The 13,949-nt window shown below is 41.9% G+C and overlaps 1 protein-coding gene across 1 annotated transcript in view; it reads right to left on the reverse strand.

Moving 5' to 3' along the window:
* LOC114663148 (amine oxidase [flavin-containing] B-like) overlaps positions 1-9,565 on the reverse strand; it is a 71,088-nt gene extending 61,523 nt beyond the window's left edge. Inside the window, exon 1 of the mRNA XM_028816900.2 lies at positions 9,362-9,565. Coding sequence (XP_028672733.2) covers positions 9,362-9,437 — 76 coding nt within the window. The 5' untranslated portion in view covers positions 9,438-9,565. The remainder of the gene's footprint in view (positions 1-9,361) is intronic.
* Between the last annotated feature and the right edge of the window lie 4,384 nt (positions 9,566-13,949).

Consider the following 13,949-nt stretch of genomic DNA (forward strand, 5'->3'; position numbering starts at 1 on the left):
TCTTCAGAGGTGAATCTGCAACCTCGTAGAGCCTCTTTAAGCAGACTGAACATGTCATAGTCGTCTGGTGCTAGATCAAGACTGCACAGGGCATGTGGAAGACCTTCAAACTGCAGCTCAGGGGCGTATCTACTATGAAACTAATGAAGCTTTAGCTCCTAATTCTGAAGGGGCCCCAGAAGTGACTTTAACTTTCATCCTCCCATAACTCAAAAACTATAAGGCACAGGAAATACTCAGTTACACCAGTGACTTTGATATGTGAGATAATCTGGCATAATAATACAGCAGTTTAGTCAAAATCTGAGATGCAGAAGTGAAATTTTGAAAACATTTGTGGTGACTGGTCGTGGAACAACTCCATTGAAGAAGATAACAAAGGCTACCCAGACCTTTTTGCTGGTTGTGAAGGGTAGGACTCAAAAGTGTAGGTCCACCACTGTCATAGCTGCTGCATTGCCTCCACTGCTGTGGCCTTACATGAGGACGTGCAGCAAGACTGTTCTTCATAGGGTTCCAAAAATGTCAGCACGTTTCACTCTCTCTGCCCAAAGAAATCTCACTACAGGGCATTGTTCAACAATCCCGTCCATGTTCATCTGACCTTGGCTTCAACTAGTCTAATGGCAGAGCGCCGCAATGTGTTTGTTCAAACTACCCATAAGCCATCATCAACATGTTGTATTGTGTCAGCTTCTATCTGTTGCAGTTAACGTGTAATTTTCAAATTTTCTTTACTTTTTGACTTACACTTGTATATTAAAAAAACAACCTTAGTGTGTGAATCTCTGTAAAGTATGATTCACAAGAAACAAGCCTCAAAAATAAATAAATAAATAAACATGCTGTTGGGATTGAATGGGTGGCTGCATTTGGAGAGACATTATTAAACAAAGAGCATAGCCAGATGTCTGTAAAAATAAATGATATTTTTCTGAAGACAATATCTACACTTTGCTAATATTTGTACAATCGCAAGGCATAAATCAACACTCGTAAGTTTTCAGACTTCAGTTTCAAGTTCTACCATTACAAGCTACAGATTTATTTTTTCATTATAAATAATTCTTCACTAAAGAACACATGTTTTAAGAGCAAAGGAATGCATGGAAAGACTAAAAAAAGTGGCTGACTTCAAAAAATCTGTAACTTATCCTTTAAGAAAAAATCGATCAGAGCCAAACCTGTCTAGGGATATTTGTAAAGCAATTTACCATAAGATGACAGCTCGGCCCCTCCATTTTATTCTTCTTTTTGCTCTTTTGTTCCATTCTTTCTTACACTCTCTGGGACTTGCATATTGCCCTGTGGATCTCTTCAGCAAGCTGACATCTTGTGCATATTCTTGGAGTTGTAGGCAGGTGTATTTGTATATGCACTGTGTGAGTGGACATATGCATGTTGTGGCGGATGGCTGGGGTTCTTGTCCGGCTGGGACACCTCTCCCTTGTATGGACTAGGGGAGCAAGCCTGGTCAGGACAGTACCTTCCCCGGAACGCTAGATGGCAGCCCCCCTGGGTTGCAGCGGTGCCTAGGACTCCTGGAGGGTTTCTTGGGAGTTGGAGTTTTTTGCAGCCCTGTTGGGATCCGTCGGTGCCAGCAGGGGGTGCTGTAGCTGCTGCTCAGCCCTACAGAGCGGCTCTTATGCCACACCTGGAAGTGCTGCCGGAAATAGATGGTCAAGCACCTGGAGCACTTTATAAAAGGAGCCAGCAGCCACTACTCCGGGGACCAGAAGCGGGAGGATGGACACAAAGCTTGCCGGAGAGGAGTGGAGGAGAAAGAAACAAAGAGAAAGGAAATTGTATTAAGGATTGTGCTTGAGACTGTGTTGTGGGCCTGTGGGACAGGGAAGACGTTCCACACGAGCAAAGAAAAATAAAAACTTGTGTTTTTATAAGTGTGCCTCCCATGTCTGTCTGTGATGGGTTGAGCAATGATATAGCGTCATGTCACAAAGTATATATGTACACTGTATGTTTTACTCATTCTGCACGTATGGGGGGTATTGATAAGGGGGGGCGAGACAGGGGAGAGGAGTCAGGTGGAGAACTTTGTTTCTTGGTGCAGAAAGAATTGTCTGCAACTACACATCATCAGAACCAAGGAACTGGTCATTGACTTTCACCACACGAAAAAGCCTCTGTGTCCAGTCACTATTGAAGGAGTGGATGAAGAAGTGGCATCCTCCTACAAATACTTGGAGGTCCACATCAATGACCACTTGGACTGGACAATAACACAGAGGAACTGTATGAGAAATGGCAGAACAGGCTCTTTTTCCTTAGGAGACTGTGTTCCTTTAATGAGGGAAGAGACATCCTTCACATCTTCAAAGAGTAGATGTAGAGGTGGTCCACTACCACAAGTACTTGGGGGTTCACATTATTGACAGGTTGGACTGGTGTCAGAACACAGAGGAGCCATATAAGAAAGGGCAGAGCAGGCTGTTCTTCCTGCACCTTTCATGCAGCATTGTGATGATAAGAACCTGAAATCCCACCCTTGTTCCGCCTGTAGTCATCACATGTGGTCCAGTGACCTTTCTTCTGCCTGACAAGCTTTGGTTTAATCCACTGAGACGTGGCTAGTCTGCCTCACTGGCCTTTCTCCTGTTGTACCTCCAGGTATTAAACCCATCATTGTATTCAGTATATGTGTAGTAAGCTACTAAATTAAGTTCTTTAATCAATGAGCAAAACTTAACTAATTACCAAAGTCTTCATCCAGCCAAATTCAGGTGAAGCCATACAACGTAAATGGCTGGATTCTTTATGTATAATTTTATGTAGTTGCAGACTGTGACATTATTGTGAATGGCACCTTAGTGCCCTGAACTGAATATGTGGATTAGAAAATGGGTGGATGGATAGATGTAAGGATGGGTGAATGGATGGATGGATGGGCATGGGAAAGGCGCTATATAAATAAAATGTATTATTATTAATAATTGTTATTGTGTTCAAACAAAGCCATAACAAAACTGACCTCTCACCAGAAAAATAGGTATAAAAATGATTTGCTGTATTTTATTATTTACTGTACGACATACTTCACTGGCAACAATGCAATCATAATGTATTAATGAACTTAACTCATTCATTTTCCAAGTCCCAGAACCGGTTTGTAGGGGGGGGGGGCACTATAGCTTATGCCAGCAGCGTCAATGTAAGCAGGTAACAACCCTGGAAAAGATGCCAAGCCATCACAAGGGCACACTCATGCCCAGTTTGCCAGTTTAGAGAGACTAATCAACTTAATCTGTCAATGTCTGGGAGGTGCGTAATCAAACAGTGAGAGAACCTGCACCATAAAGGCCATGTCCAAGCTGAGATGTGAATGCAGGTGCTGTGAACTTCTTTTCAAACTCCATTAATCCAGTTCAGGGTCATGGAGGTCTGGAGACTATCCTGGGAGCACTTGGTGCAGGGCAGAAAACATCCTACCACCTAATGTTATCAGGGTGGTCGTCATCACTGTGCCACCGAGTAGCCCTAACAAATACACTTACAGTCAATCATTCTCAAACCCACCTAATCCAGTGCAGGGGGGTGGGAGGTCAGAGCGTATCCTTGGACCACTGCCCAAAAGGCAGTAGACAGATGGGGCACCAGTCCAAGACATAATGATAGTCCAGGCACACACACACACACACACTCACACAGGGCTAGTTTAGAAATACCAACAAACCTAATGGATAATGGAAAACCCACAGCGACACCAAGAGAATGCACACGGGTGCGGAATTCAAACCCAGAAGGCTGTGCCAGTGAGGGTCAGTGCTAACTACCACGCCACTGTGCTGCCCCCTTTATTTGAAAGAAAAATAAGACAAGCATAAATTTAAAAAAAACATGATAGCAGAGATCTTATTTACTGAAAGATAACTTGATGAAATATTACAAGATTATTAGATTGGAATGCAGCGGGGATATGTGGAGAGAGCCGGCAATTCACCTGTTCAACTCCAGGACATGAACTTGGCCTTTCAAAATTGTTTTAACTTTGCTCTGCATTTTCCACTCTGAAGCAAAAACCAACCAAGCTGAAGAAGCTGTTCTCTAATCCACAAAACTTGGCGGCTTTTAACTACAAAGGGTGAGTGGCATGGATATACTTGCACATTTGCACACGTTATTTCAGACCTAGTAAGGCCCAGCCCAGTCACGATCTATGTGGCATTTGCACCTTTTCTATATCTTTAGGTTTAGCGCTGGATTTCCTTGGGCACCCTGATCTCTTCACATATTCACAAGGATATGTGGCTTAGACTGAGTGCCATTTTGAAATTGCTTTGTTCCGGATGTGTATGTGAGTGTGACCTGCAATGGGCTGGTATTATTTCCAGGGATTGTTCCTTCACCACTAACACTTCTGGCCATTAATAACTGGATAACACAGATTTAGCAAATGGAACTGAACTATCCATGAACTGCTTTTCAAACTCAATTAATCCAGTTTAGGGTAATGGAGGGCTGGAGACTATCCTGGGGGCATTTGGTGCAAGGCAGAAAACATCCTACCACCTAATGCTATCAGGGTAGTCGTTAGTCCTCCATAACACTAAATTAGATAAAGTGAGTGAGTGAAAATCCTGTACAGGGAACCAGTTAATGAAGATTATACTTACTGCATATAGTCTGGTTGGCGAGGATGCCTGGGTTCAAATTCTGACTCAGTTACTGCCAGTTTGTATTGTGCACATCTTTTCTATATTCATGACTATTTTACTTTGGTACTGCAGATCAATCCAAGGGGCCTCAATTCTAAAGATTTGTGCATAACATAGCGTGAAAATATGCGTACGCCAAAAAAATCGATTTATAAAAACTGACATACATACATTTCTATGCAATTTACCATTTATAAGTCACAATCAAAATTAATATGCATACGTGAACACCCTACAACATCCTGTATGGAGCCTGCTGATCGCAATGCCTCAACTTTCATTGGCTGGTAGACATGTCGAGACCCCAACACCTACATTTCAAGAGTATCTAGCTGTGCTCGGCAACTGAGAGCATAAGGTCATGCATGGCATTATAGCGCCTCTCCTCTGCGATCTGGGGGTCCAAGAAAGGTGTAAGGTGCCATTGTCTGCTATCAAGTGACACATTTAATTACGTGTTTGCTGTTACAATGAATAGGAAACTGAGGGCTCAACCAGTTAGCCAGCCATCACATACAGCACCATCACATCTGTCAAAGCTACTTTCCCTCAGAATAAATGAATCACGGTTTGACCCAGGTGACTGAGACACAATGTTTGTCAATCTCATCTTGGTATCACAGATGACTTGTGTGTTAATGGAAAGTCACTGCCACTGTTAATAAAAGCAGCTTCGTTTTCACTTGGTGTCCTCAGTGGAATATGACAGCAGTAAATAGTAGTATATTGCTAAAATCCACCCATTGGGGTTTAAACGTTAACACTGTACAAGATTATTGTCTGTTATACCTACATTTTTATCACTCTTTAATTTAATATTGTTTATTATCAGCATGCTGCTGCTGGAGTATGTGAATTTCCCCTTGGGATTAATAAGTATCTATCTATCTATCTATCTATCTATCTATCTATCTATCTATCTATCTATCTATCTATCTATCTATCTATCTATCTATCTATCTATCTACCTTTGCACACACATGAACTTTAATGACATCCCATAATACATAGGCTTTAATATGGAGTTGGACCACTCTTTGCAGCTATAACAGCTTCAATGCTTCTGGGAAGCCTTTCCACATGGTGTAGGAGTGTGCTTATGGGAATTTTTGACTATTCTTCGTGGAGAGCATTTGTGAGCTAAGGCACTGATGTTGGCCTGGCTCACTCTCAGTCTCCGCTCTAATTCATCCCAAAGGTGTTCTATCGGGTTGGTTCAGGGCTCTGTGCAGGCCAGTCAAGTTCCTCCACACCAAACGCATTCGTCCATTTCTTTATAGACCTTGCTTTGTGCACTGGTGCGCAGTCATGTTGGAACAGGAAGGGGCCAACTCCAAACTGTTCCCACAAAGTTGGGAGCATGAAGTTGTCCAAAATGGCTTTTTATGCTGAAGCATTAAGAGTTCCTTTCATTTGAATTAAGGGTCCAAGCCCAATCCCTGAAAAACAACCCACACCATAATCCCCCCTCCACCAAACTTTACACTTGGCACAATGCAGTCAGGCAAGTACTGTTCTCCTGGCAACCTCCAAAACCACGTTTGGATTCACTGAGCTCCTGAGAGCGACCCATTCTTTCACAAATGTTTGTAGAAGTCGTCTGCATACCTAGGTGCTTGATATTATACACCTGTGACCATGGAAGTGATTGTAACACCTGAATTCAATGATTTGGAGGGGTGTCCCAATACTTGTAGCTTCGATTATGTTAGGAAAACCAGAGACTGCTCCAAATTGCCTTTTTACATTGGAAAAAACATGTTATGTTTTATGTATGTGCCCCCACACCACAGGAAAACTGGATGTAGTGCCTTGCCAGGTCTTCTAGGGCAGCAAGCAAGACGGAGTGAAGGCTTGGCTGAGGTACTGTTGACCTGTCGGCCTGTTCCCTGAGAAACAACAACAGGTAGCCATTATAAACTAATGAATAACTAAAAACGTTCTTCAGTGCAAATACGCAGCAGTGGCCCTCTTAAAAGGGAGATCCAATACGGTCTGTGAATCACATTCATCATTTTTGAGGTGTAAAATGTTTGTCACATCAATGCACATTCTAATAACGGCTCAGAGATATGAATTATTATGCATGTGAGTCGTCATTTAGCTGGTTTGGCTGCATTTCCCTACTTGATCAAGGGGGTTGTCATTCCCCAGTAGCTTTGAAATGTTGTGTACAAATGGGTCAGAGTTTGCCATAAATATTCCCACATTCCCTTGTCAAGTTTTCTTTTATAAATCTCGCCGTTTGCATGGGTACACACATGTCAAGCCTCTTTTTTGTGCATACGCAAGCTTTATAAATGAAGCCCCAGGTCTGAAATACTAGTATTATCTAGCATTTACCATATATATTCATATAAAAGTCGGGTCTTGAAACCCAAAAAATCGATCATAAAATCAGACCCCGACATATACGCCCGTTCAAAAATGCAACTTTTTTTCTTTTCTTTTTTTTACATCTTCTTGCCTCCTCCAATCTCACACCAGTTTCTCAGACGCATCAAACTTTGTTGCAGCAGCGCAGTTACCAATTTCTTTCACCACTTCAACAATGTTTAATTTAAAACCAGATTCATATTTTCTTCTGATCAAATGCTCCATCGTAGATAATGGATGCTCTTACAGTAAAGGTGTATGAGGGTGTGAGATACAAAAAACACAAATCAGTGCAAATGTTACTTCAGAATAGTTTGGATATTACCGTGTGGTCACGTAGGCACAATAGAGAGAGAGAGGTTAGGAGCACACGCTGATACAGCGCATTGCAGCACCCACATAGAAAAAAAAGGCCGTGTGCTCAGTGGTTACTCTCTCAGGTGGGCATTAGCATATCATAATCCCTTGTACCAATAGCGTGAGTTTTCCGTATTCGACTTATATGAACGACATTATAAAATACTAGAAATTATACGGTAAAATCAAGTCCTGACTTATCCGCAGGAGAACTTATTCACGAGTATATACGGTATTTCAAATTTATAAACCAGCTGTTTACAAATGAAAGTAGATGTGTGGCCTGTGAAGGACGGGCATTCTATCCACAGCTGGTTCTTGGTAGGGATGAGTGAAACAGGCGAGTTTTGTGATAGTGACACTAAAATTAGTTTTACAAGCAATGTGGCAATTGTGAATCACAAAACACAATAAAATAATTTTTTGGAGTGTTTTAAAGTTTTCTGGGTGTAAAGCAAAGTATATTGCTGTCTAAAGCCTCATTCACACTTCCATCTTTACCTGGATTTGTTTCTACAGCTGTGTAACGCATGTAATCTGTAGCACACTGGTAATATCAGTTTAAATTATGTCAGTCTTTTACTTCACCATGGAGGAGGGCAGAACGTTTTTTAAAATATATAACATGCTGCATAAGTTCCACGTGAACATACACCAAAACACACAACTGGGCACATCACTCTGCTTTCGCTGCAAGAAAACACAACACACAGAAATCTGCCGCTGCCCAACGCCCCACTGTTACCTCGTTGAAGTTACGTACACTGATGCCATTTTTTTTTTGTTTTGGTTTTCACTAGAGAGCTTAATTTAAATATTAAATGACAGGCATGAAAACACTTCGAGACAGGAACTAAACACCTGAATGCTTGTGTGAATGATACACATTTTGGTGGAAGCGAAATGTGATTTGGTCATTTTTTTTTTTCTTTTGCAAAACCTAACGTTGAGTTTCGCTGTAAATTCATTTTCTCGCATTACCTGCTCTGGACTTATGGTCAGTAGTGCTAAGACAGGCTCTGATGCCCTATGACTTGGCAATGGAGAAATCAGGTTCAGAAGATGGATGGATGGAATTTAGAGTGGACACTTTTCATATATTTTGTATTGCTATTACAATGTAAATGATTATAGTAAAGAAATCACAGCCGGTTGAGCAACTTGAGCAGTTTTTATCTCACGTAATACCTAAACTTGGTTAAAATCTTCATGTACCTTTCAGTAGATGTTTGGATCATTACGCCTGATGTTGCCATACATTGTGTGGTTCTCCCACATCCCTCATTAATAGACGTACCTTATTGTGGTGTAAGCGAGTCCATGAATGTGTTCTGCACTGGGCTCCAACACAGATATGCACACACATCCACCGACACACACAGGCTGATGAACTGGCCACCTGCGTTCTCACACCTCTCTTTGTAATTTGACGCCATTGTTGAGCCCGTTTGCTGCTCATCCCCTTGTCAAATTTGAAGCTAAGCCGAGATCATTTTCTAGCAGACTCTGATACATTCAGTACCTACCACTTCTGCTCAAATGTCTCTCCTGGAGCTAGTCAAACATAATCTGCCCCCCCCCCCCCTTTAATACTTATTTTCTGCTATTTCCTTTGGTCTGTGTGCTTGTTCTTCTTAAATGCCAAAAGGATCATTTCCTTTTAAGCTCCTGATAAAAATAAAGCCTCATTAAACAAAAAATATTTGAAAGTGCAGTAAAGTGAGCCAACGCAAAAATCATTTTAAGGAGTCCCAACAAATGTTTCCTTTTCTACTCTTTAAGTTGTTCTAAAGCTGCTGACACTGAGGAGACCACAGAAGAGCTGCATCTCTGAAGAAAACAATTGTTACAAGCAAAGTGAGCCACATTTTTAAAGGAGGAAATCAAATTTCTGTCCCTTAGCATATTACTAGACTGATAAATACGCATTAGAGGGCAAAAACAGTTTATCTTACCAGACAGACCACCGCCAACAATAATCACATCACTCTTCTCAAATGAAGATTTACAGGTTGCTTCCATTTCGCACATCAACAATTCCCCAACTGCCGCATGAACAACTTTTAGCCTTCAGGAGGGATGCTCTGCTCCAGTGAAGTATCCTCTGAGCAGCAGTGATGACTGAGCCCCCCGACATGCCAGGGACTCCACCTCTGGAAAGGCGGAGCTTTCCCAGTCAGCACTGGGCTTGGTCTGGCTGCAGTGCACGTGAGGCGAACGGCAATGACTTGTGCACACTTCAGAGGGAACAGAGGCAGCCTGCAGCAGAGGACACACACCGTCCTCTCAGTTAGGCGACAGGGAAATGAATTTTATTGCTTAGTGCTACCACCCACCACTTTGAATGGGGCTTGCTGTGTGTTAACCGTCTTAAAGTTATAAGCCTTCAGGTCCAGGTTTGCTTGATATGATAGATTCTAAGGGAACATTAAGTCCACCTAAATCAAGACAAAGTGGGCAATATTGAGGGGCCAAAGGAGATGAATAAACTAGGAGCAAACCGGTTTTTATAAAAAAAAGTGCATTTAATGGAGACAGATGGACTTTTTCAGGGCCCGGCTCTAAACAGGTCTGTTGTCCACTATTTTTCATAATAAATGTTACAACAAAGACTAAAAATACTGTAATGAGCATTTACAGTTTCATTGTAAAATATGAAAGTGATTTCTGACATATGCAACATACAGTATATTTCTACCAGCCTATCCATATTATATGCTGAGGCCTGCTCTAACACTTCAGTTTCAAGCACAAGGTATGTATTGTGAACCAGGGGTGTGTACAGCCAACCGAACCCCAACACAGACAGGCAGGACACAAATTGCCACACAGCACACACTTTTATTCTTCTGAGGGGAAGTGCTTTTTAATTTTGCTCCCCACTTCTCAGCACAATACAAATAATCCAAAGAGCCATAGCACAGTCCTTCCGCCTCCTGTCTTCCACACAGGATTTGTCCTTCTTCCCACCAACTCTGGCCATTGAATACTGGCGGCTGGCCCTGTTTTATAGAACACCCGGAAGCACTCCAGGTGTCCAACGACCTTCTACTGGGCCCAGCAAACGTCCAGGCGCCACCTGGAGGTGGCCACTGTGCAAGCCAAGTAGGCTGCCCTCTATCAGCCCGGGGGAGAAAGTGTCCTGAAAAAGCTCTCTCCCCTGGTCCTTCCATTGTTGGGGCATCCTGGCCGCCGGGTAAGGGCCCTGGCCATCCGCCACAATAGATTTATATATATATACAATGGAACCTCGGTTCACAAATGTCTCGGTACACATACAAATCGGTTTACGACCAAAAAGTTTGCCAAACTTTTGCGTCGATTCACAACCACACACTCGGTATACGAACAAGCCAGTTTCCCTTTCGGTTTGTACATGTTCAGTCTCTCCCTGGGCATTTCCTGTACAGCGAGCAAGAGAGAGAGAGCGCGACACACACACACAGGCAGCACGAGAGAGAGAGCTGGACGCAGAAGGTAGGAAGGCAGTTAAAGAATGCACCGGGCTTGATTTTGTTTTGACTTCTGTTTGCAGCGATTGGTTCATAGTGTGCATTGTTACAATGTTACTTTTCTTGGTGGTTTATTAAATTACGGATTTTTTTCAAATGTTCATTTTTTCCCTGTGCTTAAAACTCATTAAAAAAAAAGTGTTTTTAGCCAGTGGTTGGTAGCGCTATAGCGCAAACTATTGCAGTGTTAGTTTTGTCTGTTGTTCAAGGTTTTCTCAGTGTTATTCAATGTTTTTACATTTAGTTTACTATTACGCTGTGCATTCTATGGTTTAATTAACTATATTTGTGCTTAAAAACTTTAAAAAAATATATATTTACATACAGTTCGTATGGTCTGGAACAGATTAATTGTATTTACATACAACCCTATGGGGGAAATCGCTTCGGTTCACGACCAAATTGGTTTACGACCAGAGTTTTGGAATGAATTATAGGTGTGAACCGAAGTTCCACTGTATATATATATATATATATATATATTATATATATATATACTAGGGGGCTCCGCCCCCTGCTCACTTCACTTGCCCAGCCCCTGGTTCGGTTTACCAGATATATAATTTAAAGAGATTGTTATTTTCATGAGAATCGTTACATATGCATTATTTTCACTTTTACTTTAAAACTTTGGTAAAAACAATACTTGTTCTTTATTTCCGGCCCCGGGCGTGGTTAAATCTCTTTCTCGCAGGACGTATAACACTGCTCGTGTTGTCGACGGAGGGGGGGTGGGGGTAACTGAACGCATGCTAAGGAGATGCCGTCAGATCATCTGCTGTCTTTCTGCTGCTGTTGCTGCTGTCGCGCTGCCCGTCGATCATTTTAAAGCCTGTACAGCAGCTGTCCTTTTGCCACTTCGCGTCTCCTTGGGGGGTGGGTTGTTTGGTGATTTAGGGTGGCTGAACACACGCAAGGACAAGCGGTCAGATCATCTGCTGGGTTTCTGCTGCTGGCGAGCTGCGTGTTTTGCTTGTCACTTGTCATTGTTTTAAGAGCAGGGAGCAAGTTAAAGTGTCTCTCGTGGGACTTCAAATTGTCTTCCGAGAAGATCACATCTCGTCTCCCTAGTCTCCCTCCCAAAGATTTTTTTTTTGTAATAGAGAGATAAATAAATAAATTAATAATTATAACTTAATAAAAGGACAAGTGTCTGTGTATCTGTGTGTCTGTCCGGCTGTTACGTCTCTATCATTTCAGTAGATGCTGCAAGACAAACATTTGTAGTAATAACTAGTAATAACACTTACACACTGTTGAATGTGTGCAGTGGAAAAATGCATTGCATTTGTCATTCCAACAGGTGGCACCTCACAAATATTAACACTGCTTTTACAAATCCTATACCACATGTCATATAACAGAGATATATGCATTGCAATTGTCATTCCAATAGATGGTGCATCAAAAACATTTGTAGTAACACATTTTAGTACTGTGCTGCGCCATCTGTTGCAGTGGCCAATGCAATGCATTTTAAGACTACACGCATTCAACAGTGTGGAAGTGCTGTGTGCAGCCCACAATACCTACAGGTCAGTCACGTAACGCTCACAACATCAGTCACAAAATGCCCATCGATTGCCTGGTTACACTATGGTTAACATTAGCGTTGTGAGATAGTTATCTGACTCAGTGGGTGTTCTGTGACTCCATGGGTGTTGTGTGATGTACATCTTACCTATGGCGGGCTGTAGTTGGACCCAAAGTTTTACAAAATACATTCCAACAGGTGGTGCATTACAAACATTAATGCTGAAGTCTGTGTTGATTACTTAGATTTCAATTCATCGTAGATGTATGGTACACCTAATACTGTATGTGTCTATGTTGAGGTGCCAAGCAGGTCACCCCATTTACTCAAAATAACAAGTTTACTTAAGTTGACAAGTGCATAGTGGTGCAACAAGAAAATAAAAACAAAGACTGTAGTTTAATGGCTGTGAACAGCGGTGAGGCTTCAGGGTCTTACTCATCTTCCGAGTGAGACGCCTCCTTCTGGGAGTGTCCTGCTTTTATAGCTCAAGGATTGGAAGGGGCGGAGTCAGTTGCCGTCAGTGGGTGTCTTCTCAGAGCTGTGGGTGGAAAAAGAGACAGAAGAGTCTGTGATGGGAGTCTTGGGAGATGAAGCTTTTTATCCTGTGACGAGACGTGCTTTTTGAAGAGACTTTTTGGAATGAAGTCCCGCGAGATGGAGACTTTTAACATGAGATTCTTTCAAGTCACGCCTTACTTACAACTATTTTCAAACAAGACCACGGTCCTCTCACCTCTCATTCGTGTGAATGCTTTTGTCAGACATATTTCCTGCTCTCTCAGCTCTTATAAATTTTAACGTTTTCCTCTCTTTAAGTTCACAATTAAAGAAGACGTATTATGTCCAAATCTTATTGAAGAATTTCATCCCGAAGGGTTATCAACAGAAAAAAATGAGTACACGGGCAATCCTAGCACCGAGAAACGATGAAGTCAAACGAATTAAACACCAAAAATGTTGATCGGTAACACAGCAAAATGGTTAAATGTGTATCAATAGACTATTGCTGAAACAGTTAGTGGTGATCATGCGGAAGATGAAAACATCAACTTACAATATCATGAGGAATATCTACAACTGTTAACACCATCCGGTCTTCCACAGCACAAATTACTGTAGAAAAAAGGATGTATCCAAGAAAGGGAATGTAGTACATCTCCTGCAAATAACATTAGACAACAAAGGAGATCTTGATATGCCATTCGTATGAAAACGTTAACAGTTTCCTGTTAGAATAGCTTTTGCAAAGACAATTAACAAATCTCAGAGACAAACATTTCAAAAAGTCGGTTTATTTAATAGACAGAAAGGAACAAAATGCAATCACGGGCAGTTATACATCACGTGGATGCAAATGTAACACTTCACATGAAAATTAAAATGTTTAAATTGTACATTCACATCCCCATACGCGAGTGGTAGAACCACAAAGAGGCTAGCGTGTACCGCAGGCCCGGGGGTTGGCAAACGAAGCGAGCAGGGGGCAAATCCCCC

The sequence above is a fragment of the Erpetoichthys calabaricus genome, chromosome 12 (genome assembly GCF_900747795.2).
Source record: "Erpetoichthys calabaricus chromosome 12, fErpCal1.3, whole genome shotgun sequence".
In the NCBI taxonomy this organism is placed as follows: Eukaryota; Metazoa; Chordata; class Cladistia; order Polypteriformes; family Polypteridae; genus Erpetoichthys; species Erpetoichthys calabaricus.